Raw genomic sequence first — 26,145 nt, forward strand, 5'->3', positions numbered from 1 at the left:
ATATATATAAATGCCGCCACATTCTCAGTGGCTTTTTGCTCCTGTCTTTATTCTTCGATTAACTTCTGGTTCTCAGCACTTTTCTTCTATGTTCAATGCGGGCTACTGTAGGAATGCAGCCTTGAACAACTTTAAGGTTCGCGTCTTTAACTGACTGGCATAATCAAGGATTTGTTTCAAGCTTTCTGGGTGATTTGAACCTAGAACAAAAAGTTACTGAAGAAGACAAAAACACCATTGATTAGTTGTTGATTAGTTCACCATGAAGTATAAGTCGGCTTTACCGTTTTCGTCAGAATTTTGCGGTTTGTTGTTCCGGCTGAAATCCAGCTTTCTTGCTCAAGGTTGTTGATAGGCAGGTAGCGGCAGGATACATCAGTTTTTAGTGCGGAAAGTTTTTTTTGTTTGCGAATTTGTTAAGTTGTCATTGTTACAGAAGGCTATAAAACAGACAGTATACAAGCTAATGTTTTCTACATATCTGCTTTTATTTTCACATTAACGTTTGCCATATTGATATCGGAAGACACGCTTTGCTCAATACTACGCCTCCAGAAATAACATATATCCAGGAATTTCCAAATTAGGAATTATATTACATCATGACACAAAATTGTTCGTATAACAAATAACAAAATATTTTGAATAAAAGTTAAGTTTTTTGTTGTTTAAGTCGTGGACGAATATGAGACAAAGTAACAGCAACGACAAACTTATGCAAAAATATAAATACAAAATGAGTGGGTGAAGCCGACAGAACTTGCTATACACCTGTTTTAAAGGTCGTATCTTTTGTTGTCGGTTTATTGTTTCAGTACAGAATTAAACTTAGTGGCTATTTTTGACAGAAGTAAAAGGAATACGAACAGCGTAGTTATACAACTGCCGACATGTAACTTCTTTGTTTCCAATCTTCTTCAATACGATGTTTTCTTCATCGCAAAGATATTCGAAGAACTCACTCGCATGTTGTTTAAAAAGCTTATCAATGTCTAGAAAGAAAGACAAGACTTTAATATTTTACCTAAATTTGTTGAAAAACAACTTTAACATGAACTAGCGTAGACAACAAAGTATTCATTTCTTCGCACATCTATATGTGATTGAGACAAGAGTACCATTCAAAGTGATAATGACGTCTTTTTCAGCCATTTTTTTAACTGCTTCAACCGGTGATGGAAAAAGAAAACAGTACAGGGCAGAAAATGTTTTCCGCAAACGACGTGCACTGTTTCTGTGTTCTTCAGAACTCATTTCATATTCCAATATGTCTTCTAAATAGTTTCTCTGCCCCGCTTGGTTATTTTTACCACCGGTAAAACCGTAGGAATATGCTTCATTTTTCCAGTCTCTTATCAAGAACATAAAGACCTGTAAAGTTACAACTTTTCAGCAAAAAACTACAGTTTTATTTTAGAAAAACCTTAGCAAATAGTATAATCAATGTAGTAAACGCTTAATCTTTCAACAAGTCGAATACAGTTAGACTCAAATCAAAGTGCATGCAATCAGTACTAATCTGTAGCCTACTGTTCTAGTATATACAATTGAAATTTATTGTTTAGTTTAACGGCGCTGACCGGAAATTGTGAGACGGGTTTATCGATGTCTTTTAAGTTTTTGGCGAATTCAACAATTGTCTGGTAAAAAGTACAAGTGTAGTATAAACAAAACATATAGCCAACTGTATTAATGGTAGAATGCAAATTAAAAGATTTTTTCACAAAGAAAATACGTTGCCAAGTGAACAATCTCACATTAATTTTGTCAATGTGCCAATGTTCTATGTTTGATTTTAGATTGAAAAAGTGGCAAGAACTCAAAAGAAGACTGATGTCCATAATTAAACTTGCGGCTTCTGACGATGTGGATTGATCAAACAATCCTTGAGTGTCCATAAGGAATACAGCAACCTTTACAGAATAACAGCTACTTTATAGTGCTATGATATATGCGAATTGCAAACAGCAACAAACATGCCACGAATTTTTGTGCTCGCCTTGGGATGAGTTTTCGTTGCAACCGTAATTGGTTCTTTCTGAACAACTATCCCTTTGGTACAACCGGTTAAGAGACTTCTTCGACACGGGAAAGGTCCACTAATAATGTCATCTTGAGTGTCGAATAGTAACTGAAAACATGATATTTGCAGAGTTTTGGGATGTAAAAACCATTCATTCATTTGAATGCAAGTCCAGTCAGTCAGTTCACAAATCCAAATAAACAAATGGCCGCAAGTCATAGGCTAATACATGCTGAAAAAGATTACCTGCAGTTACAGCAAAGGAATTGCTTTGGGATTTACTTTTTGTCATTTGTTGGTACTATCACAAATACTACTATCACAAATTAATCACAAATACTGACGTAAATTAACATTCCATTACATATACTATCAAATTTACGTATTATATTTTATTTTGTTTTTACAGATTCAATAGAATGCGTGGCCAAGAGGCGTTGAAAAAAGTTTGAAAAGTAAGAACGATTCTATGACGACTTGAATAGAAACATTAACGATAAACGACACCAATCTACCTTTTTGAAATGAAAATGTTTTTAAGAAAATGACATTTTTACCTCTCCGGTATCCGTGTATCGAACAAACAAGTTCAAGAGTAACGATTTTCCCGTTTGATACGTCCCTGCTATAGAATATATTGCAACCGGTAAATCTGCTACGCTCTCTTGCATTAGAACATTTTTGAGCGCCTCAAGGTCAAGCATTAACTGACCATCTTCTTCCTTGAGGATATTTACAACATCTTGAGATGAACCTGCAAAAGTGCCGTATCGTGTAATACTTTTTATAGGTGACGGAATTTAAGGCAATCCTTTGGTGACTCAGGTGACTTTGGTGACTCAGCTAAAGTCATTCATTGATTCATTTGAGACTGATCCTATTTGTCATTGTTGTGTCAACGTTTAATTTCAGCAGCAATTATAAAGAGCGTCACCCTGTCCATACCCGGTGTCACTTAAATTTTTTAATCTCTGGTAAAATTAATGTATGAAAGTTCAAGATGTACCTTGTTGTTGAAAAAAGCTTGGTATTTCTGATATTAGTTTCAGTGGGTTCATAACGTTTAAGGTTTTGACAGTAGCAGGCGACTTTTGACGTTTTAGCCTTGTTCAGAAACGCAACTTTCTGAAATACGCGAATTCCCTAAAAATTATGGTACAATTTCGTTGTCTGCAGGAAAAAAGCTTATGTTTAGTATAATGTCTGTCATAGGCTCATATCTTTTAATTTGAAGCAAAGCGATCACATCAAAATTCCAGGTGTGTATGAAAGCTCCACTTTCGTCTGACTTGAACCAAATTCTTAAACATTCCCGATTTTGAAATTCAACACGTCTCATACGTAGATATTGAATAACTGAAAACAAAAATACTAAAAATACTGAAAATCATCTCAGGCCAAGGACTGGGTTGCATGTCATTATCAACAGATAAAGCGAAAGCATGGCTTCGGCTTCTCAGCTTATGTTTGTGAAATTTCGTTGGACTGACGTAATAATTTGAAGTTATTCCTGGAAACGCCTGTCTAGAGGACTTTCACAAAGTCCATGGAAACCAGCCCACGATGCCCAGTATTTGAAACATTTAGACCGATTTGTCGGTCATCAAAAACATTTGTCACGTTCAAGCTTCTAGAATCTAGCGTGATTGGCTTTTTCTCGAACTGACTGACCCCAGATCGAAGGATTTATTTTAATAAAGCTGATCTGATAGCCTAAATAAAAAAGCGCGATCCATAACAATCCTACAATAGGCTATGGTTGGACTTTCGTAGCCTACTGCCAGTTTTAGACATTGTTAACAGCATCATGCGACTTGGGCTAATCAAGCTGATAAAGATTCCAGACCTTACGCTGGTATATTGTAAGTTCTGTATTACTTAAGGTTACAAAGTTGCTTTTTAGCTGTTGTGGGCGTATTTATAAGCGCAGCGAACAGTAAAAGGATTTCATAATACTACAGTAATTACAATAAATAGCGCTTTGAATTGGAATATTCAATTCGCCTAAGTAAAATGGGCTTGTCAATATCCGTAACGATTTATTGATTTAACAAAGAACCTTCACCGGAATATGAATCATGCGAGTACAAAAGGATTGCCACTTTCAATAAATACCAAAAGCTCAGCGCTTATTATGGACGCAGTAATGCCGCATTTGATTGCTATACAATGTCAATCGATCGACATGTATAAGTGATGTAGATGTGTGTGCATTTTCGAAATTAAAACAAGGTGATTGAGGTAGAATACAGCACATTATATAATTAATTGCAGATTTTAAAGCATTGACATTTTTAAAAACTTGTAGATAGCAAAAATTAGCATTTTGAAAATAAAACCAGATGTTTATAACAGAAAATGTCCGATTGACATAATTTTATACCTTATAGACCAGGGCCTAGAAACAACATTTCCCAAACTTTTGTGAACCTTTTAATGCTTTTATAACTGTTATAAACACCATAAAACTTTACAGCTAACCAGAGAAATTTGTTTGTTTAAACTCGTAATCGCTTCGATTTGGAATGTGTGGAAAAATCACGACTGTAAAATCATCACTGTTAAAAACGCAGTAAAAGGCATAATTAGTCAAATTTACGTTCAAAAGAATTCAAACTACTTTAGGTAAAGCAATTTAAGAAAATTCGTTTACTATTTAAGGCAAAACGTTTGCCTTCACCCCGCACACAGAGGTCAGGATGTATTTGCTACTAACTTTCTCTAAGAAGCACAATGAAATGTGTCACAAAGCCGTTGATGAAACACTTGAGTATAAGTTATTTACACTGTGTTTCAAACTCCAGTTTAGAGATAGTTGTAGCGTATTTGTGCTTATTTGAATCGCAAGATTAGGCTTTAAACAAAACACAGTAATATACATTTCATAGTTATCGACGCAAAAAGCTAATCTCAGTTGAGTCTCATAAATCAACAATAACCAGCTAAACTGGACTGAAGTTCAAGTTAAAGTGTTAAGTTCAATATTTAAACACTTGCAAAATCGGGCATCAGGCTGCATATATGAAAGTTAATTGCGATTTTTAAAACCAAATTCTCAACTGTCGTTTCGTACTTAAGCTTATGGCCATTGTTAATTACTTGATTGCTAATACGAAAAGAGTCCCGTAAAGATCAATTATCCAGTTGTATCCAGCATCAGTTTTGTAAATATGCGATTTGAATGATCGAAGTCTCCATCTGTGTTGACCTTAACTTTATGAAGCCTTGATGATTTTACCTGCACACTTGATGATTTTATTATTTACAACATGCAAGATTTTGGTAGTTTTCTCGGATAACTTCTCCTGATTTCTTTTTTTTCTCTTTCTTCTGATTCTTCTCGCTACAACCTTAGCGAGTCTTTAACCGACGCTAAAAGCGAGAAATATACGTAAGCGCAACGCATGGTGGTTCCAAATCCGCGAATATATTATTCTCCCTTGTTATATATATTTTCGATGCACAAAGAGGTCAGTTGGTCTCTAACAGCTGCAGCCTTAGAAAACTTTGTTCAACAGTTTCTTTTGAATTTACAATCGAATATATGATGTCACTATAAAACCAAGATGCACATCAGCGCGAGATTTTGGACTACATACAGTATATCAAAGCCACATTACAGTGTATGTCAGCAATATTATTATACAGACTGCATTGGTAAAATATTTCAAGAAAATATAAAATATTACAATACACCGTAAAAATTATTCGTGTTCATGATTAGATAAATTTAATTTCAGAGAGCATTTATTGATTCACTACCAAACTTACTGTACATTTTACTTAACAACACAAAACGATAATTTAACACGTTATATTTGGCGACTACAGTGCATTCATCTTGCTGGCATGTAGTTTGTCTACAAGTTGCTATATAACTGGGCATGACGCAATGATCCTGTTACTGAGCCTATGTTTTTTTATCAATATATTACAGGATTGGACGAGTATCGCTTGTATCATTGTTGGTATGGTCGGGTTCTTCGTTTGGCTCGTCAACTTGGCCTGCTTCGTCGGCGTCTTCTAATGCTCTTTCTTCTTCTTGTTTTATCATCATTGCTGAAATGAAAACTTCCGTATCCATGACTTCTGCGGCGTTTGGAAGAGCAACTTTCAGCGGAAGAAGACCGGCTGTAACGATGCTTTGTTTGAAGTCGAATTCTGACGATCCTTTTAATGCTAAAACTATACCAGCTAATCCACCACCCACAGCCCCACCTCCAGCAGCAGTGCCAGCAATTAACGCAGCGATCAGACCAGCGGTGGAATACTCAGCAGCCGCCAAGTAGGGCAAAATTGGAGGTAGTAATACGGTTGCTGCAATGCTGCCGGCTACAAGAACTGAACCTAATATTCCAGCTCCTGCTTTCCATTTTAAGTTTCGCTTTTTAACGTCGGCATAAACCGTTTTGGTTTCGTTGAGAAGCTTTTCGTACACCTCAGGCGCACATTCTGGAGGAAGTTGCTCTTGTATTATCTGTAGACTTTCCCAGACCAACTTCTTATGTTTGGTTGTTAAAACTCGGTTGAGATTGAGATGAGATCTCTAAAAATTGAAAAATATTTAAGTTTGTTTTTATTATCATTAACTCGATACTGTTGGCTTTACTGTACAATCGATTATTTCGTGCTTTTTATTATAAGCGCTATTATAGAATGCATTACAAAAAGACAAGCAAACATTCCCGATGTATAGTGTTCATAAGTGCTTACTTTCTTCAGGCATGCTGTGTATTCTTCGAGAACTTCTTTAAAAACAAGATCTGCATTCACTGTAAACTACGAAAATAGAATAATCTAAAACAATTCATTTGAATTATAACTTATAACCAGCCCAACTGAACTAATAACATTGATGACAACGACATGTAAAACGGTGAAAGTAAGAACATATTCACAACATGAATCACATGTGTACCTTTTTTCTGGTAAAAAAACGTTCCATTTTGTTTTTTAGAATCTTCTTTGCTCGTACTTGGAAGTCGTTTGTACCCGGCTTTTCAAGATCATCAAATTTCTTTATGGATTCTTCTTTCATACGCTTGTGCTCTGTTACAAATTCTTCAAGCTCAACGCCTTCCCATTGAGTCTGCATTGTATAAATTTGGAAAGTATAATGAATGTAATTGCAAATGTCTCCAGAGAATATCTATGAATAATAACAGGAAAAATATCTTTTACAGAAGCAAAAATATAATACTTGTTTGTTTAAAATTAAGAGATGCCACTAAATCTACGCAGATTTTTTAAAGGTATCTCATATGCATAAATCTTTATTCATCTTTTTTACACGCAAACTTTTTACCATTTTTTCCTCGTAAAGATGATTGCATTCCTTTATCACTTTGTCCATTGCTATATTGTCCTGTCAAAAGATTATAAGCCTTTGACTTATATTATTATTGTTATTATTAGCCTTTAGCTGTTATGAACAAAGTGTACTTTCTTTCAACCTTTTTGATATTATATATATTTTTTGATGTTATGTTATGCTTATTGTGTTCAAATGTTTAGTGAAAACCACCAGATTATTTATAGAGTGATGGTTATTACGCTTACCTTTATTTCTATAAATCGTTCATCGATTTTACGTTCGAGTATCTGTCTTCATTCTTTGATCAACTTCTCTCATACATCCGACAGTGTTGTCGTACTTTTCGAGGGATTTCTTCTTCGTAAAAACGTGCATTTGATACAAGGTCTGATCATCTTCCTGAGATTCACAGTTACTTTCTTCAATCATTAAAAAAACTTTTCTGACCCGTTGAAATACATTTAAACAAACAAGTAGACGAAGAGATCATTAAACTGTTCTGTATGTGACAACTAAAATTAAAAAGACAACGTTTATGGTATAACTAAGTGTTTATTAAGACTTCTTGAATGTCTGATTAAATGATTTTGTAAACATTCAAATTGATAACAGAAATAATATATCTGGTTTGTTAAAAATAATAGTAGTATATAATAATAATAATAATAATAATATTAATAATAATAGTAATATATCTATCTGTCCTGTTCTAATATATCCTAATTTTATGCTCTAGCTTTTGTGGTTTTATTTTTAGGTTATCAGTGATAACTTATCACATATGCTTTTAGAACTTACAGTAGCACCGTCTTTGTTGTTTTAAATGTGATTGTTAAGCGCTTTAAAGCGGTTCTTTTTATCGGATAAAGGCACTATATAAATGTTACCGTAATTATTGCAAATGACGGCTAATAATTCTTATTACCTCATATATGTCATCCATGTCTTTGCGGTATTGCAGCAGGCAATCTTGAACAATATTTTCTACTGTAGCTGTTTGTTTGGCCTAAAATGGTAGGTGTAGGTAATGGTAGCTAGAGGTAGCTTAATTAGGTTTATATATTTACCCTGTTGGGAAGCCATTAAAGAACACAGTCTTGACAAAAAGGTTCAAATAGAACATTGTCATTTTTTACACAAAAATGAGGCGTAACTATTTCTATACAGTACAAACCGTTGCTATCAAGTGTTATTTGCGTATGTCAAACTACAGTACACTTTCGACGCAACATTAAGTGCAATTTTTGCGTATACCACGTGTATGCATTATGTTTCACGGCAACTTGCACTGTATGCGCCTGCACTATTCACAGGGCACGCTTTTGCCTATGCTGCACAGGCACATGAAACTGTCATGAAAACAGATTCTGAAAACTGTTATGACAACTGTTACTTCACTGTCACTAAAATTCGTGAAAGCTTCTGCTTTTGCGATCCATTGATGAACTGCATACAAATGAAGAAACCTTTGTGTCTCGCAAGTATTTCTTTTACTGAAATAAGACTAAGATAGAGCCTGACACCGTAATTCACTTTGCATTAAGTTGGCTGACTATGCAGTGACTGTACTGTCGAATGTCTTTAGTAATTTCCCTAGAGCTCACAGCATGATGGAGTCAAAAGGAACACAATGTTCTGGTTAAAGCTTTCTTGCTTGCTACAATACTATTATACATACTTACTGCAATACTTACTTACTACTATACTTTGCATACTACACATACTATGCTCACTATACATACTATGCATACTACAGTATACATATACATAAAACGTATGCATACTGGCATACTTCTGTTTTCTTCTTTTTATAATCCTACGAAAATGACCACTTTATAAGAATAGGCAGTTGCTTGTCTATTGCGCTACCGAGCTAATTAAAGTGAATAGTTTATGGCATGGCGTTGACACGGCACCAATTGCCGCATACATTCCCTATAATTGATTATTGATTTTTTTCTACCGAGCGGAGCAAGCAATTTTAAACTGGTAAGTAATGTACAGCATGTAGCTAAAGTTAATACGGAAATAAGGAAAGGAAATACGAATTAAAGTTAATGTTGCGTCTTATGACAAGAGTGCATACAGTTGTCATTCACGAAAAACCTTTTCATTAACATAAATCGAACAAAGTAAACTAGAAATATTGCAGAGATAACTGTATGTACAACAAGCATGTAAAAGTACGGGTTTGATTTAATTCAAATAGCAGTTCATTCATTCTTTTCAACAAAGTAATTTTTCTTGGAGACTCTTGCCAGGTTGCTTATACCGGTTAAAGCACATTATCTTTCTGATCTTTGTTGCACTCCTGCTCCGTCATGGCTGAAAGAAAAACCTCTTCATCCATCAGTGCTGCCGCGTTGGGAAGAGCAATCTTCAGCGAAAGAAGACCAGCTCTGACGAGACTCATTTTGAAGTTGGAAGGACCAAATAAGGCAGTTAAAATATCTTTGACTGATGTTCCACTGCCTTCCACTCCGCCGTAAACGAGTGATGCAAGCGTGGCTTCCGACAAAAATATACCAAGAGGCGAAAGCAATATTGAACTCAATGCCAAGGCTCCACTTCCAAAAATTGTCCCTATTATTCCTGCTCCTATTCTCCATTTCAAGTTCCTCTTCTTAACGTCGTCATAAACTGTTTCAGTTTCGATGAGAACTTTTTCAAAGACCTGTATAGATTCTCCAGGAGGGAGTTTTCCTTCAATTTTTTCCAAAATTTCCCAGATCAACTTGCGATGTTTGGTTCTTAGAACCGTGTCGAGATTAAGGTAAGATTTCTGACCAAAAAAGTAATGAATAAGTTTTTTTAAAGCTCCTACAGAAGCTTCTTTTATGTAACTGAAATTCAGTAAGTCTAGTCTTATTCTTTTACCGTCTTCAAGCGCGCTGTGTATTCTTCAAGAACCTCTTTGAAAACCAATTCCATGTCTAAGCGAATCTGGCAAATTTGCAAAAATTAGTTTTTTAAAGGGTTTGTTTGCACAGCATCATTTTGTCAAACCAACACAATGTGTTTCGATAAAATTTGTCTTATTGCTTAGTTAAAAACGCTTATGACAATGCTCTATGACTGTATCCTATACTGTATATATAATGCATGCGTATGCATACTGATTATGTTATTACTTTCTAAATACTTTCGTCATGAAATACGTATTACAGATGGTTCTATGAAGATTTGTGTACACCAACACGTATAATCTCAGACATTAGCACTGAACAACACCTAAATAGAATTGGATGCGCATCCGGAGCTTATAGATGGCAGGTAAGCATATTAATACAAACCTTGTTTCTTTGAAACAGTTGGTTAATTTTGGTTTCCAACTTCTTTCTTTCTTTCATATGATAATCTTTACCGCCCGGTTTTTCGCTAATTGCAAATATTTGCATACACTCCTTCTTCCAAGTCATGTGATCATTTTTAAAGCGTTCCGGATCGATTCCTTCCCAATGAAGCTACAAGAGCATTGAAAGCAAAATTTAACTGCGAGAAACAAATTGTAATACTATGCCAATGTCAAAGAACGATTTACGTCGTATTATCAGAAAACACTATCAGAAAACAAGTCACCAATTTGTCTTCATAGAACTTGAAGCACTTTTCCGTTATCAGGTCCATTTCTCGTTTAGTCTGTTTAGAAATTGCATTCAGCCTTTTTTGTAAACTTCTATTCTTATCTTTCTCTTTGCTATTTTAATTTCAGAAAAATTTATTATATTAAACTATTAGGCCTATTATACTAGACTACATGCTTTAAACATGCCGCCAAAACCGTTTCATAAGAGAAAAAATTTTTACGACTTTCCTGTTGATAAATCTTCGTTATCATCCCACATTTGATTGCGTAATGTGTTGTTACCTGTCGTGTTGGCACAATTCCAGCATACTACACCATTACAAGATACAGGAGATATGTTTTCATTGCCATGCCGCTACGTGTAAGCTCACATCTAGCACCGGTGCTATAACTTATTTACAAACCAGCCTGCCCAGTATAGGCGAATTAAAGTTATAGTTATAGTTTAGTGTGTTTCGGAGTTAACTTACTTTTATTTCTTTGAACTGTTGTTGGATGAGAAGCTCTATACGTAAATAACCTTTTCTCTTTAAAGCTTTGTCACTGCATGGGTAATCTTCATATTTGGAAAGGTATTTGTGCATCTTTAAGAAATGTGTATGTTCCAGCCAAAGTATTTCAACCTATAGCATATTTTGAATGAAAGCAAAAGTATGATATTTGACATAATAAGGAATAGAACTCTGCCAGATTTATAATGTCTGTTTTGTTATCTCTTTATATCAACTACCATAAATTCAATTACATAGCCTCATTTGGGTATCTTTGTGCACTTACTTGCGTAGTTTTCACAACACTGCACCCACGATCATTGAATATTCTATATGCAGTGTGGCCTGCTTTTGTCACATATCACACAAAACACAAAAATGTTTATTGATTCATATAAGATGTGTTTTGACTTACAGGAAAAAGATCCATTTCATGGCGATATTCACACACCAATTTGTGAATTCTATTATCGACCTGGGCTCTTTCCTTGGCCTAGAAGAAACAGTTGTAAGATAAAAGATAGTTAGGCCTAAAGATAGTTACGCAGTGTTTAGAAGAGAGTGGAACATTGACAGCAGTTTCGTTCTACTTATTTGGAACTTATTGAACTATTTTCAATTTGATACGCACGTGAGTAACATTTTTCGATTAGTAAGACAAGTGAAGGCAAAAATCTTAACAAAACTAAGCCATTCGGTATTTCCATTTACTCAATCACTATCACATGAAGCATTTAGAAATAAAATAGACATTGAGTCATAAAAATGAACGATAGTAAGCTCTACACGACCGAGTGCATTTTTATGACACTGCCAATCAATGAACAAAGTTTAATATTAATATGTGTATATCAACTGAGAAATTAGTTACTGCCAATTTAGGCAGTTTTAACTTATTCATTCACACAATTAAAAACATTTTTATAACAAATAGCATAATGAAAGTTAAAACGTATCAGATTTTACCTTGACGAAGCTGTCCACGGAAGTCACCAAACCTTTTGCTAAGATGAAGTCATAATGAACAGCGTAGTTATACAACTGGCGACAAGTAACTTCTTCGTTCTCAAACTTCTTCAATACGATGTTTTCTTCATCGCAAAGATATTGAAAGAATTGACTTGCCTGTTGTCGAAAACTCAAGCTAACATCTAAAAAACAAGGTAAAGTCGAAGTAAGCTGTCTGAATTTGTTTGTAAATCATTCCACCGGTTGGTTATACAAGCAAATAGTAGGTTGGCAAACAGTAGCAAACAGGCACCTTGATCATAACCGGATTCTATCATCCTTTAATTTTAACTCAATTAAAGTAGGCGATCAAACGAAAATAATTCTGTAACCAAGTGTTCTCGTTCACCATGTAAAGAGCAAGAGAAATCCCTGCTGGTCAATGTTTCGACGACTTCACCAGGCGAAGGGAGGAGAAAACAGGACATGTTGGAAAATGTTTCCCGCAAAAGTTGTCGAATATCTTTGTGTTCCTCCGAGCACCCTTTATATTCTAGGACATCTTCCAAATAATCACTGTGTGCTTCAGATGTTTCTGTTTGCTTGGTGAAGCCGTAAGGATATTCTAGGTTTTTCCAATCCCTTATCAAGAACATAAAAGCCTGTAACGAGAAATTAACATTTGTCGATGCATCACAATGAGAACAATAGCTTTACAAAAATGTTTTGTCTTAATTAGTTAATAATTTCACTCAATGGCTACACCCATATTCAAATCAAAATGCATGCAATCCGTATTAAATCACTTATATTGCACAGAGTTCCAAACTACAGACTCCTACAACACGTTATACGTGAAAGGTTTAAAGGATTACACGGAAAGAATTAAAGTTAACCTTGAATAAATAAGAGTAAATTAGGTACCCGGCACCAAGGCACCAAGTACTAAATCCATGACATTATTTTGTTTGATTGTACGGCCTGAAGACACAGGCTAAATTACCGGGTTTTAGGGAGGACCAATGCATAATTAAGCTTTAGTAAATCTGACCTGAAACGGGGAGCTGAGTGTGTTAATATCTTTCACGCTCTTGGCAAATTCAGCAAATTTCTGGTGATATAGATAACGATAAAACTTGAAATCATTGTACAAATGCAAACTTTTTACAATTAAGCTCATAATGATTTCTTCAATGTAACCTCACATAAATTGTTTCCAAATTCTGAGAGTCAATGCCGGAGCTTAAATTATAGATTTGGTAAGAGCTCAAAAGAAAACTGATACCCAGGATGAGACTGGATACTTTTTGTGATGTAGAATGATCAAATAATCCTTGAGTATCCATGAGAAACACAGCCACCTACAAAGCACATGTTACTATAGCCTATAGGCTACTCCATATTGACATGAAACCGCATAAACGCGCCGCGGAAAAGTTATCTATTGAAAAGTTGTAAAGCTCACCTTACGATGAGTCTTTGTAGTAATCATCATAGGTTTTTTCAAAATAAATATCCCTTCGGTACATTTCTTTAAGACACCTCCTTGAAAGCGAAAAGGTCCGTTAACGACGTCCTCTTGGATGTCGTCACCTGCATCCTTTTGGATGTCGTTGCACAACTAGAAATATAGTTTGATGTAACTTTTAGTTAACTTGATTTCAAGCAGCGAAATTAATGTTGTATTATAGATAATTGTTTTCCATTTAGTCAACTTGGGCCTAAGCCACTTTTTTTCGACAGCTCAGTAGTTGTTTTCCAAACCGCTTATGAACCCCGGTCAACGCTTTAAGTGTAATGTTCAGAATGGGATGGCCGACTAGCATTGAGTCCTTGCATTACTGTAATACTCTAAAAAATTATACCCAGTTTCTGCAGTAGCGAGTGATTGTAGTAGCCGACCTCCTCTGATGAGAACAGATGATTTTAATAACAGCGCTGTACATTACGCGGTAAATACTCGCCGTACATTCGTACAAGATTCAAATTTGCTTCTGTCCATACCATCCTTGAGAAATCCGCGGCCGAGTGTTAATTCTAGTTGCTATTTCAAATATTAGTCAATATTCTTACCTCTCCAGTCTCCCAGTATCGAACAAACAGGTTCAAGAGAAACGATTTTCCTTTTCGAAACGTCCCTGCTATAGAATATATTGCAACCGGCAAATCTGTAACAATTTCCTGTAACAAAACACTTTTGAGCGCTTCAAGGTCGAATTTAAAACACCCATTTTCTTCTTTGACAATTTTGACAACATCTTGAGAGGAACCTGCTCTCAAAACACAAGTCGTAATTTCTCATGAGTTGGCGTAGTTATTGTTAATAAGATTTGTGTCACAATTTGCCACTATTGTAACACATTTAACGCATGTAAGTTCACCTTCTTGAGCCTGCCCAGACATTTTTTACAAATATTTTCGGTGATTAAAGTTGAAAAATGTACTCTCAGCAATCTTTAGTCTTAGCTACACCGATAAAACTAAGAAAACGAAACAACGCCTGCAGAAAAAGAAGCAAGTTGTTTAGCAAAACACGGTACGTTAGGGAGTCGGCGTCCAGTTCGTAATAAGCTTGCTCAAACAAAATTGCTGCCACCGCCGCAACTTTGCAACCAATCAAAGGAGCAAATGCACGGTTCTATTTTCGATTTCGCACGCCGTGTTTTCGGAATGCGCTGTTTGTTTGCAGCTTCGTAGTTTTGCAACAAGTTAGCGTTTGCCCAAATCACTTTGCGCGGTAGATTGTAAGTGGAATTTGATCACAAGTTGCACATAACTGTCAATGCAACTTGAAGATACAACTAAATTAAATGTTGACAATCAACAGCTTTTAAAACGCTCTTCTAAAATCTTTAACTTAATGCTATTCATGCAACAAACATACAGGTTTGTAGGTGGTCAATGTTGCCGTTAAGATAGTGAGTGTGCCAGCAAAGTGACGCTGTATGACACCATTGTAGTGAACAAGAACAAAATTAGCGCAACTACAAAGTTAACACCAATAATAATAATAACATGTTTCTGATCAAAAAGGGCAGTTTTCTCCAGTAAATGTTTTTCAATCTTAAAATAGACGGTTTGTGCTCTCTTATTTCAGGAACGTTAAAGGCACAACCACTCAGTGTTGATGAAGCAATAAAATTAACACGAACTCTCAGCTACGCTGAGAAGTATTTTTGAATCGATATGATGGAAGCCAACTTAAAACAAATGAAGTACGCAAGTTTTTTATCAGCTCGCTGTCCGCTCCGTATGTATTTGTCATCATTACTATCTTTCTTCTACAGGAATACACATTATATATAGAGTATAGACAATGCGGTACATACCGTCTCACAATTAGAAAAGCTCGTCAATTGAGCACAACAACGAAAGAGATAAACAAGCTTTTACATAAAACGCCCGCCCAGAAAACGCAGCTGAAATAACGCACGTTAGCAGCAGTTTTGCTCCCTGTAGCTCAACCGCAATGAGACTAATCCCAGCATGTCTCTCGTTCTTCAGCCTGACGTCATAATTTAGTCAGGCGTTTTGAGCGTCAAAGTTTGTAATCAGTGGAATTCTTTTGACGTGATCATTGAAATTCAGTATAACCACGTTCGGTCCGTTGATTGAGGTTTGTGAAGAAATAGTTTTTAATATACAAAGAAAGATTTAAATGTGAATATCGCTGCTGCGATTTTTACGAAAAGATTTCTAACAAAAACTGTCTGCTGTAGCCTAGCCTAACTGAGAGCAAATAAAGTTTCCAAATACATACAAGTAACTTTTTTTAAGGTCACATAGTAGCCTATATCGGTGGATGAAGAAGTTTTTGTTTCAATTATGTTATATTATGTTTCAAAAACCAAAACCGTCTTCGCCGATGTGAAGAAGAGCAATTTGAAATGGAGAATAGGGGCAGGAATAGGGGGCACTATTGCCGGAGGTGCCGCCATTACAGCTGCTGCAATATTGCCCCCACTTTTATCTGCAATGGTTGCTGCTAATGTTTCTACTTCAGCGTTAGTCACTGGATCAATAGCTGGTGGAGCTGTAGGTGGTGGAACTGCTGGTGGTGTGCTAACTGCTTTTGGTTTGGCCTTTTCTCCGTCTACTTGTTTACCAACTTTGACTTCAAACGAAGCATCGTCACAGCCGGTGTTCTTCCGCTGACAATTGCTCTTCCAAACACCGCAAAATTCTTGGTCGAGAAAGTTTTCGTGTCAGCAACGACCAAACAAGAACGTAATAACGTGAGGAAAAGCTCGGATGACATTATTTCTACCGACCCGATTGATGGCGGACCCAGCAACGACGAAACCAACGATTATAGTTCATTGTTACACCTTGTTGAGTGCCTTAATTACTGGGCAACATTGTTGAACTAATTTGACCACATCACATCAAAAAAAACAATCAGCTCAATCAAAACTCCAGTTAGAAATTACAAATTCTGTGTGCTACATGTATGTATGTATATAGGCAAAAAGTAAGCTGGGAGACAAGATTTATAGCAGGATTTCATGCTCACCTTTGACAACCAATATGCCAGCAAATAAACAATAAGTTTGTGTGTACACTGACTCGCAGGCAATGTCGTAACCACCCAGTTTCAGGTTTTAACAACAAACGAAACATGCCTTCGGTTACCGTATATCACGATTATGAGGTTTTGTTTCATATGTGATGGTTTGGTGGCGGTAGACGGCGATCGAAAGACTTAAGCATATAAATAACTTGCTAAGTTGTAATCTTTTGTGTTTTGTAAATTTCCTCAGAGTTTACATCGCAGGAAATCTTATTGGCCTGTTTTCATGGCGTAATTTTACATAAGTCACAATTTTGTAATGAGAAAAACGGCCAGGCTAACTCTTAGTGTAATCGCCTCATTTCAAATTTTTTTGTGATTGAAGAAATTCTTCTCATTGACCTCTGGAACTTCTCTGATTTTAAATTTCTTTTTTGTTAAAGCGTTTTCTTCTACAATTACCAAAAATGATAATGAAAAATTTTGGAATATCCAAGTTAAGATTAAATTCATATGGTATATTTGCAAAGAAATTTTCAACAAAACAAGTACGGATGGAAGACTTATATGAATTATATGCATAATCTTATATGGAAAAGCAGCATTCATTCAGAAAAATCAACAACAAGAAAAAGTTAAATCAAGCTAAAAGTTGAAGTAAACTGGATAAGTACGGATACCGTACATATACAAAATTGCTTTTCAAACATGAGAAACCAAAACCTATTAGAATACAAAATCGGTGCTGACTTGCTAATAACTGCAAGGTCTTAAGGCCGATAAAAGATAATAATTAATCAATTAAATGATAAAACAACTTCAACAGTATGCCAAGGAACAGTGATAAGCATCATCAGTGATAACGTCTGTTAAAAATAACACAAATTATAATAACTGAGAATTGTCATTTGTGTGATGACATCAACATGAACGGCGGCCAGTCACTCCTACATCTCTCCTAACGGTTTAATTTAAAAAAGTCATTTTGTTAACTGGAGTGTTTTTGGTTATCAGTTCCCCGATGATTACTTATTCGTGATATTTACACATAGCTCACAACAAATAGATTGATGGATAAGTACTTAGGTAGCACCGTGTACTTAGGTAGCACCGTTAGGTACCGTGTTGATCTGCGAATAAGTAACAGAATTAAAAACCAACTGACGGGTAAACAACTCTACGTTTTGTAGAAGTAACTGATTAGTTAACCAGAAAGAGGTTAACCAAGTTTCTACTGGTGGTTTGTTAAATAAGAATGTTGTACGAAATGTGTAACAAACATTATTTGTTTGATTTATTGATTTGGATTTTAATTATTTTTTATTAAATTACTTGCAATTGTAATCAACTGCTGTCGCGTGTCTGGTTGGTCATGTAATGCAGGCGTACATGGGAACATATTCAATGAAAATAAGTGGTACCCCAAGCAATAAAAACGTTCATTACAAAAAGCAGATTGTTTCTAGAAAACAAACTTGTGCCAGGATGAACAAAAGTCAAAAATATGTCGTGGTGACTAACAGTTGAGGACTTTAATTGGTTTGACTTTAAATTCTGGTGTGATTATGTCCACGGTGAGTTACTTGTTTTCATCAGAGTTTGCAGGCGTGTCTTCATATTGTTTCATCAACATTGCTGAAATGATGGTAATTAAGGCACTTATTGAACAAGGCGTAACAGTGAATTACAATCGTGGGTTTCATCATTGTCGTTGCTGGGTCCGCCATCAATCGAGTCAGTAGGAGCAATTTCATCCGAATTTTCCCTCACGTTATTACGCTCTTGTTTCATCATCATTGCTGAAATAAAAACTTCCTCGTCAATGAGTGCTGATGCGTCGGGGAGAGAAACTTTCAGTGGAAGAAGACCGGCGGTGACGAGGCTTTTTTTGAAGTCAAAGTTTGAAGACCCAGAAAACCCCAAGAATAAACCAGTTGGCACACCAACAGCCGCTCCACCGCCTACAGCTCCACCAGCTATTAACCCAGTAACCAATAATGCAGTAGAAGCTTCAGCAGCAACCATTGCAGGTAAAAGTGGGGGCAATACTGCAGCAGCTGCAATGGCCGCACCTCCGACAATAGTGCCCCCTATTCCTGCCCCTATTCTCCATTTCAAATTTCTCTTCTTCACATCGGCGAAGACGGTTTTGGTTTCGCCGAGAAACTTTTCGTAGATCTCAGCAGCTCGACCAGGAGGAAGTTCCTCTTCTATTTTCTTCAAACTTTCCCAGACCAGCTTGTGATGCTTGCTCCTCAAAACTCTGTTGAGATTTAGATGGGAACGCTGACAAATAAAGCACGCGCTGTAAGCTCCTTCATAATGTTGCACAGATGTTTACTTCTTTAGTTTAGAATGAGCGATTGATGACGCATTTTCTTACCTTTTTCAAACCTGCTGTGTATTCTTCAAGGACCTCTTTCAAAACAATCTCCGTATTTACACGAATCTACACAAATCAATCAAAGGCTTATATATATATATATATATATATATAGCTTATGGGGAAAAATCCTTTTTTTTTAAAGTTAACTCGTCTATGTTATCAATACAACGACTAAAACCTTAAGGGTAATAACAATTTTGCAAAAAGACGTTAAACAAACCACGTCTTGAAATTATATAACTAACCGTTTATATACCTTTGTTCGTTGATAGAAACGCTCTATCTCGTTCTCGAGAAGATCCTTGGCTCGTACTTGGAAATATTCCCCCTCTGGTTTTTCAAGATCATCAAACTTCTTCCTGGACTCATCTTTCAATAGCTGGTGTTCATTTTCTAAATCTTCCAACTTGGTGCCTTTCCACTGAAGCTAAGTTACAAACAACATTTGTGGTAAATTTTCCACAAAATTTTTCCATATTTATAAGATGCAGGATGACAATGTAAACATAAGTCGTATGAAATCAAAATTAACCCTGGCACAGTAGGAATTACAAAAAGCATACCATTTTATCCTGGTAGTGATTGAAGCACTGATCAACAATTTTAGCCATAAAATCTTTGTGCTATAAAAAAAAGGGATTTCTACGTTTATGCAATGAAAAATATCAGGGCAAATAACCATCTTACGTCGTCAATATTAGTAGTCTTTAACTCTCAATTGCTTTTATTATTAGAAGTTAAAAGAAAAAGAAGACATTATAATCGTGTGTTTAAGTCATTTACACATTTCTTTCTTTGCCTTTCGTTACAGTTGACATACTTTTACATCAGTAAATTGTTGCTCGATTTTGAAGGCAAGCTTTTGACGACCTTCGCGTTTCAAATCTTCACCTCCGCAAGCCTTGCCATCATATTCTTGCAGAATCATGTTCTTTTTGAAAATGTGTAACTCGTCCAAGTTTTCATCTTTATTCTAAAATGGATTTACTGTAAATAAAAGGAATCAAAAATCGAATGATGTTTGCATAATTTAGGTGAAACGAACTTGGCTGGAATAATCCGTTTCTTGACGATATTGTAAGACAAGGTCATGAATCAAATTTGCTGACGCACCTCTTTGTGTGGCCTGCAAGTAACAGAAGAAAGTTTACGTCATTCCTACTCAACAATCGTTTTTTCGTTATGAACAATCATTCATAAAATCTGCATTTGATTTCAAAGCACGGCAAAATATGATTACTTTCTTGATATTCTGTGTTACTTAAGACAATGTAAACTACAACAATGTATTAGTAGCCTATTTGTATTACTTGTGGTTGCAAAAGGAAGTAATCAAATCAAAAAAGTTTATATTTACTTTTACATAGCTATCCACCGAGGAAACCAATCCGCTTGCAAGAACCAAATCTAAATGAACAGCGTGGTTGTACAACTGCCGGCAACTCACCTCTCTATTGTCAAGTATTTTCAAGCAAATGTTATCACGGTGGCAAAGATGTTCAAACAAATAACTCGCCTCTTTACGAAAAGCCAAGCTTATATCTAAAACAAAAATAAGCTAAACAATGTGATTCTGTTTCGTGACGCAAAACTATGAGAGTTACATAAACTTTGTATTTTAAAAGTTAGACTTTGAAAGGTGGTTAAATTTACTGATCGATCAATTCGCTTAAAACAAACAAGGATTATTTTGTATGTTAAATTATTATATTTATGCGTATACTGTAAGATTTAATCTAAATGAAATGTCGAAATGATTTCACAATAAATGTTCGTTTATGACGGAATCATCGTCTTTTGATAGCTGTTTTGGAAGCTTTTAATATACAGCATTTTATGAAGGAAATATTACTACTTCAAAACCTTTCAGCAAGCAGAATGTATCCTCTTTCTCCATCGCTTCAACGACGTCACCAGAGGAGGGAAGTAGAAAGCAGGACATTTTTTCGAAGGTTTGTCGAAGAAGACTTTGAATGTCCCTGTGCTCTTCGGAGCCACGCTCTTCATTCTGAAGAACTTCTTTCAAAAACTTTTCTCCCCCTTCGAGGCCAAGTGGGAAACTTCTTACTTTCTTCCAATCTCGAATTAAAAACATGAGTCGCTGCAATATAGTTATGGTCAGATGTGTCCACCAGGTAATTTCTCTTGCTTAAATAATTCTTAAAGTGTACAATCATTTATACAGCATATAATAGACTTTTTGAAACAGCATGCTATAGTTAGCGACATTTCTTCACACAATTTACCTGAAAGGGCGAGTCTACTTGATTAATGTTCTGCAATTTTCTGGCAAAGTCAGCAAATTTCTGCAAGAAATGATAAACATTTGCATGTGTATATATGCTATATTAGTCGTATATTGACATCACGTCAATAACAATCAGCAATGTTGTGTGTGTATAATTATATATACTGTCCATAACAAACCCGGTATCGTGATTTTAATTCGTGCTACAGACGTTATCCACTGCTGATTACAGCTTTTTTGCGTACATATGAGACACACACATATTTATATATATATTAGAGGGTTCGCCATCCAGAGCCAAGTGTCTTTGTTAACAGATTTCTTATCTTACTCCTGCATTTCATTAATAGCGTCACATACAGTAATTTTTATTGCACAATAAAAATTCGCACAATAAAATTCGTGGCTGTTTATTGCACAATAAAAAGTCCGCTGACCTGTAAACGTTTCCAAAATGACTGAAATTATCTTTATAGCTAATCTAGGGTTACCATATTTTCGTGGCCTAAAATCCGGACACTCTTTAGTGCCCACTAGCGGTTTTTAAAAATGAGGTATGAACACATTGTCTGTCAATATGACGTCACAGTAGCAATGCTTTGCCTATCCATTGTATACCGGAGTGGATTTTTGAACATAGTGTCGTGAATTCAATAGGCTATTGGGCTATTTCTGATTTGACCTCTGGTGATCTCTAGGCTAGGGTTAGGCTATGGTGATCTCTAGGCTAGGGTCTAGGTCAGACACGTCGCGTGCCATGTGTTGGACACCCCTGATTTACAGGATTATTCCCGCAATTCTAATTCCCCCAAAACGCCCATCATAAAATTCCGGACATTTGAGCATTTTTTAAAATTCCTCCCGGACGCAAAATTTAACCCTACATTCCGGACATGTCCGGAATTTTCCGGACGGTATGGCAACCCTAGCTGCTAATCGTCGTCAAACTTTTACCCTTGTTTACTTGTCATGTGATAACGTTACATTTTTCTCGCAAACAAAGTCTGTTACTTATTAATAATCTTTTTTTAAAATGGCATGTTACCTATGAAAACTTTTTCTAAAGCTTCCTACTTTGCAATCTGTTTTATACAGATTTCAGGAAACACTTGTGAAACGTCTCATAAAACAGTTGCCAATATATACATTTACTTTCTCTTTATCGTAAAGAAATGTTGTATATCAAATATTTCAAACAACACTTATAAACCGCATTGTGTATTACATCTACGTGATCTTATTTGAAAATATTAATCTTCCGTGATCGGTTCCGCAAAATGGGATCAATCAATCTAAAATAAGATAACGCAACAGATAAATGGGATTGCGGGGGCAATACATTAAAGTGGAAATACGACATACTACGGTACACATTTTTGTTCTCTTGAAAAAGTAAACAAGGTTTTATGTTGCAACCGATTGGACTGGGCAGAGTGCATTAATGTCACTTACAGCAGTTTGACTATTTTGCACAACTTTGAAAAAATCTATGTCAACTTTGAAAAATCTATGCTCAATAAACTTATGGTCAAAGTGTCTGCATCACATTTTGCATGAAGGAGGTAACGTCGCTGTGTAGTTTTTCAATGTGTAATGTCAATAATGTCAAAACTGAAAAATTATTGGTCAATAAAAATCGCTATATATAGTTACTAGCTATAATCAAATTTCTTTGTATTACTAAAATTTCCATTTTATACTTGATGAAATATTAATTCAACACATTATAGACCATATTGGCAAGGAAATACTATTTAACTTAAGTTTTTTCGTATGTATTTTGTAAACTCACGTAGATTGTTGTCAGGTGGTCGGAGGATATATTTTGACTTAAATTGTAGAACTGATAAGAACTAAGTAATAAACTGAAACCCATGATGTCACCAGTAACCTCAGTTGATGCGGAATGATCAAACATCCCTTGAGTATCCATGAGAAATACAGCTACCTATAAAAAGAATTCTTTGAAGTTACAGCTTAATTGCTACCGTTATATACAAAGGCATTCACATTGGTACAATTGAATAATTATTTGAATTTTAAGATTGTTTGAGAAAAGCACAAGTCCCGTGGATTTGTACATGGAGTTTCTGTCTTATTTTTACAAAATAAAAAAATCTCGTAGCAAACAGCTTATACCTTACGATGCTTTTCCGTTGCTATGAAGAAAGGTTTTCTCAAAATATAGATTCCGTTCGTACAAGCGTCCAGAGCTCCACCTTGAATCGCAAATGGTCCCTTGATGACGTCATTATCAGAGATATTTTCACACAACTGTGAAAATTCTGTTTTTAGTACGTACTGGGGGTCACTGTGTTTGTGGTTACCAATATCAAATCAAACTGAGCTTGTAAAAAACCAAAAACTTTTAAGGTCTCTTTTAAAATCAAAATGCTTCAATGGTGACTTCATTGTCAAACGTATTGTTTCACCACACAACTTATACAAGAATGAGCAATAGCATGATTCCTATTAAAACAAATTGGGCTTGAATTTTTGGATTAATTCTGAAATATTTGACTTTAGGTTTAGTGTTTAGTTGTATTATTTCCCATGTTAATACATGAAAGCTTTGCAAACAGCCGGAACTTGTACAAAACGCAGTAAAAAATTAAAACAATAGTTTTAAGCTGTCAGCATTATACTTCTTCGGTTTCCATGTAACGGACGAAAAGATCCAAAAGAAGCGACTTTCCCATTCGAAAAACTCCAGCTGCCGAGTAAATTGCAACCGGGAGATCTTCGACCTCTTTATCCAGTAGAACGCTTCTTAGCGCATTCTTATCCAACACTAACCGTTTATTTTCTTCTTTTACGATATTGACGACACGTGGTGAAGTACCTGAAACGTAATACAGGTATTTTGATTTTTAAGTAAACGTAACGTTTTCAGGTTAGAAGGTTATGCCTTTACTTAATCAGCATGTTTTTAAAGTGAAATTAAACTGACAAAATACGTTTAAGGACAAGCCTAATCTCGAAAAAAATGTAACTAAAATATATATAGGGTAATTTATATACAAAAAACAAACACAAGTCAATCACCAAAATCCATACTCAAATTCTTTGTAACGTTTAGTTTAAAGCAAGATTATAATTTAGGTCCAGGTTATATATAGGTGTAGGCTATGCCACACGTTGCGCATGAAATTAACGGGCACAGGGTAAAAGCTGGACACGACGCAATCCGCAGATCGTCCATAGACTGTTGAAAATGGACGATTTTTGAGTAAGCATCCATGGACGCTTTTACGCAAAACCGCTAAATCGCCCATGCATGTACGATCCGTGGATTGCGTCGTGTCCAGCTTTTACCCGGTCCCCAGTATTGTTACTAATTAAAACAACTGAAACCGGTATTTTGGCACAAACAATTGATACACAGGCACAAAATAGAGGTTAATAGGCTTTACATGATCAAAGGACTTGACATTCTAACTTGTAAACAATGAAATTTATCAGGAACATACTTGCTTATATACAGTACAGTATATAGGCTATTTGTAACGCAGCAATAACGCTTTGCTCTTACCTGGTAAAGGATTACTGCTCATTTTTGTTGTGAAAGCTGCAACCCTTTCAAGTATGAATTCAATCTGTTTATACTTTATACTTTATACTTTATACTTTATTACTACGATCCGTTAAAAGCAGTAAAATCAACAATTCTAAACTTTTCAAATACTAGTCCAGCCCTATGTAATAATGTAAATGTTTTTGCAATCCACAAAAGCCTATTGTGGTGTAGATCAATGCTTGTATACCTAGAAGTGGGCAACGGGCAAATAAGGAAGTTGTTAACTTGATTCAAATAACGGCAAGTACTTCCTGGTAAAAGCTCACCGCTACCACCTCTAAGCCAGACACGATTGTAATTTTGCGGCTTTCATCCACTACATGTTTTTGCAGCTGCTTGCAAACTATTGTTATACACTTGCAAAACTATTGATCGCTTTAATTGCCCTGAAAGGCAAGTTTTTGATGGTAAAGTTAACGGCAACTGGTCACATGTTACTGTACCGGGCAGGTGGACTGTTTTTGTGCGGCGTGAAAGTTTAAACTGACGAAAATAAACTTTCTTTTTGTAGCCCACGTCATTGTTTTACTCGCTGAAATAGATTGCTTAGGGTTCTATTAGAATGCTAGATGTTCACTACCTGCTGCCTTAAGCTTTATTACAACTTCTAAAACAGTGAAAACTTTGATCTGATTTGCAAGTATAGGATGAGCCACTGTACCAGCAAAGCTGCAACGTCTGAGCCTGCCTGAGTGAAGTTTCGGTTGCTCAAACTTCTCGCTTGATGTCACGAGGTGAAATCTGTTTATATTTGATATCGAATAGTTCTAGTCGCCCTCCCGCTTCAAGTTTGTAAAATGACGTCACCTAGCACCGTAGTTGAGAAACAGCAATTAAGTTAATATTTTATGAAATCTAGGCTATGTTATTCTGATTCGACGTAATGTTTGTCTAATTTGTTTCATCAGCATTAAGTTAACAACAATATACTTGTGTTAGATCAGTTATACATTATCGAATATTTATAGAACATTTTCCCTTAACATTATACTTACCGTAAAAGGTAAAGATTATTTTTGCTTTTAAACTTTGTTTTACCGTTTGTTTTAGTTTACGCCATTT

At 35.6% G+C, this 26,145-nt stretch overlaps 4 protein-coding genes across 7 annotated transcripts; all 4 read right to left on the minus strand.

Annotated features, from left to right (window-relative positions):
- Nucleotides 1-591: 591 nt before the first annotated feature.
- Nucleotides 592-3,189, minus strand: LOC143470810 (atlastin-2-like). 2 transcript variants are annotated; one of them, XM_076969087.1, is made up of 7 exons: nucleotides 3,030-3,189; nucleotides 2,581-2,777; nucleotides 2,000-2,131; nucleotides 1,758-1,913; nucleotides 1,581-1,640; nucleotides 1,119-1,371; nucleotides 592-992 (listed from the first exon to the last, which is right to left on the minus strand). In XM_076969087.1, exons 1-7 carry the CDS (start codon nucleotides 3,079-3,081, stop codon nucleotides 829-831), a joined length of 1,014 nt encoding a protein of 337 aa, XP_076825202.1. In that variant the 5' UTR covers nucleotides 3,082-3,189; the 3' UTR covers nucleotides 592-828. The 2 variants fall into 2 exon arrangements, with proteins under 2 accessions (XP_076825202.1, XP_076825203.1); XM_076969088.1 differs by lacking the exon at nucleotides 1,581-1,640.
- A 2,401-nt stretch (nucleotides 3,190-5,590) lies between these two features.
- Nucleotides 5,591-8,383, minus strand: LOC143470846 (uncharacterized). 2 transcript variants are annotated; one of them, XM_076969129.1, is made up of 6 exons: nucleotides 8,263-8,383; nucleotides 7,583-7,736; nucleotides 7,329-7,388; nucleotides 6,942-7,112; nucleotides 6,737-6,802; nucleotides 5,591-6,569 (listed from the first exon to the last, which is right to left on the minus strand). In XM_076969129.1, exons 3-6 carry the CDS (start codon nucleotides 7,374-7,376, stop codon nucleotides 5,955-5,957), a joined length of 900 nt encoding a protein of 299 aa, XP_076825244.1. In that variant the 5' UTR covers nucleotides 7,377-7,388; nucleotides 7,583-7,736; nucleotides 8,263-8,383; the 3' UTR covers nucleotides 5,591-5,954. The 2 variants fall into 2 exon arrangements, with proteins under 2 accessions (XP_076825244.1, XP_076825245.1); XM_076969130.1 differs by having other exon boundaries at nucleotides 7,583-7,694; nucleotides 8,263-8,343.
- A 549-nt stretch (nucleotides 8,384-8,932) lies between these two features.
- Nucleotides 8,933-15,217, minus strand: LOC143470631 (uncharacterized). Of its 2 annotated transcripts, none has more exons than XM_076968883.1 (13): nucleotides 14,744-15,217; nucleotides 14,436-14,635; nucleotides 13,828-13,983; nucleotides 13,568-13,723; nucleotides 13,414-13,473; nucleotides 12,772-13,024; nucleotides 12,381-12,565; nucleotides 11,830-11,907; nucleotides 11,394-11,546; nucleotides 10,917-10,976; nucleotides 10,631-10,801; nucleotides 10,215-10,280; nucleotides 8,933-10,119 (listed from the first exon to the last, which is right to left on the minus strand). In XM_076968883.1, exons 1-13 carry the CDS (start codon nucleotides 14,763-14,765, stop codon nucleotides 9,613-9,615), a joined length of 2,067 nt encoding a protein of 688 aa, XP_076824998.1. In that variant the 5' UTR covers nucleotides 14,766-15,217; the 3' UTR covers nucleotides 8,933-9,612. The 2 variants fall into 2 exon arrangements, with proteins under 2 accessions (XP_076824998.1, XP_076824999.1); XM_076968884.1 differs by having other exon boundaries at nucleotides 9,170-10,119; nucleotides 14,436-14,632.
- A 2,152-nt stretch (nucleotides 15,218-17,369) lies between these two features.
- LOC143471062 (atlastin-2-like) lies at nucleotides 17,370-25,534 on the minus strand. Its single transcript, XM_076969399.1, has 13 exons — nucleotides 25,039-25,534; nucleotides 24,152-24,348; nucleotides 23,646-23,780; nucleotides 23,299-23,454; nucleotides 21,505-21,564; nucleotides 21,122-21,359; nucleotides 20,616-20,800; nucleotides 20,304-20,384; nucleotides 20,079-20,231; nucleotides 19,822-19,881; nucleotides 19,515-19,685; nucleotides 19,256-19,321; nucleotides 17,370-19,158 (listed from the first exon to the last, which is right to left on the minus strand). Exons 1-13 carry the CDS (start codon nucleotides 25,058-25,060, stop codon nucleotides 18,532-18,534), a joined length of 2,151 nt encoding a protein of 716 aa, XP_076825514.1. The 5' UTR covers nucleotides 25,061-25,534; the 3' UTR covers nucleotides 17,370-18,531.
- Between the last annotated feature and the right edge of the window lie 611 nt (nucleotides 25,535-26,145).

The sequence above is a fragment of the Clavelina lepadiformis genome, chromosome 9, assembly GCF_947623445.1.
Source record: "Clavelina lepadiformis chromosome 9, kaClaLepa1.1, whole genome shotgun sequence".
NCBI classification, from domain to species: Eukaryota; Metazoa; Chordata; class Ascidiacea; order Aplousobranchia; family Clavelinidae; genus Clavelina; species Clavelina lepadiformis.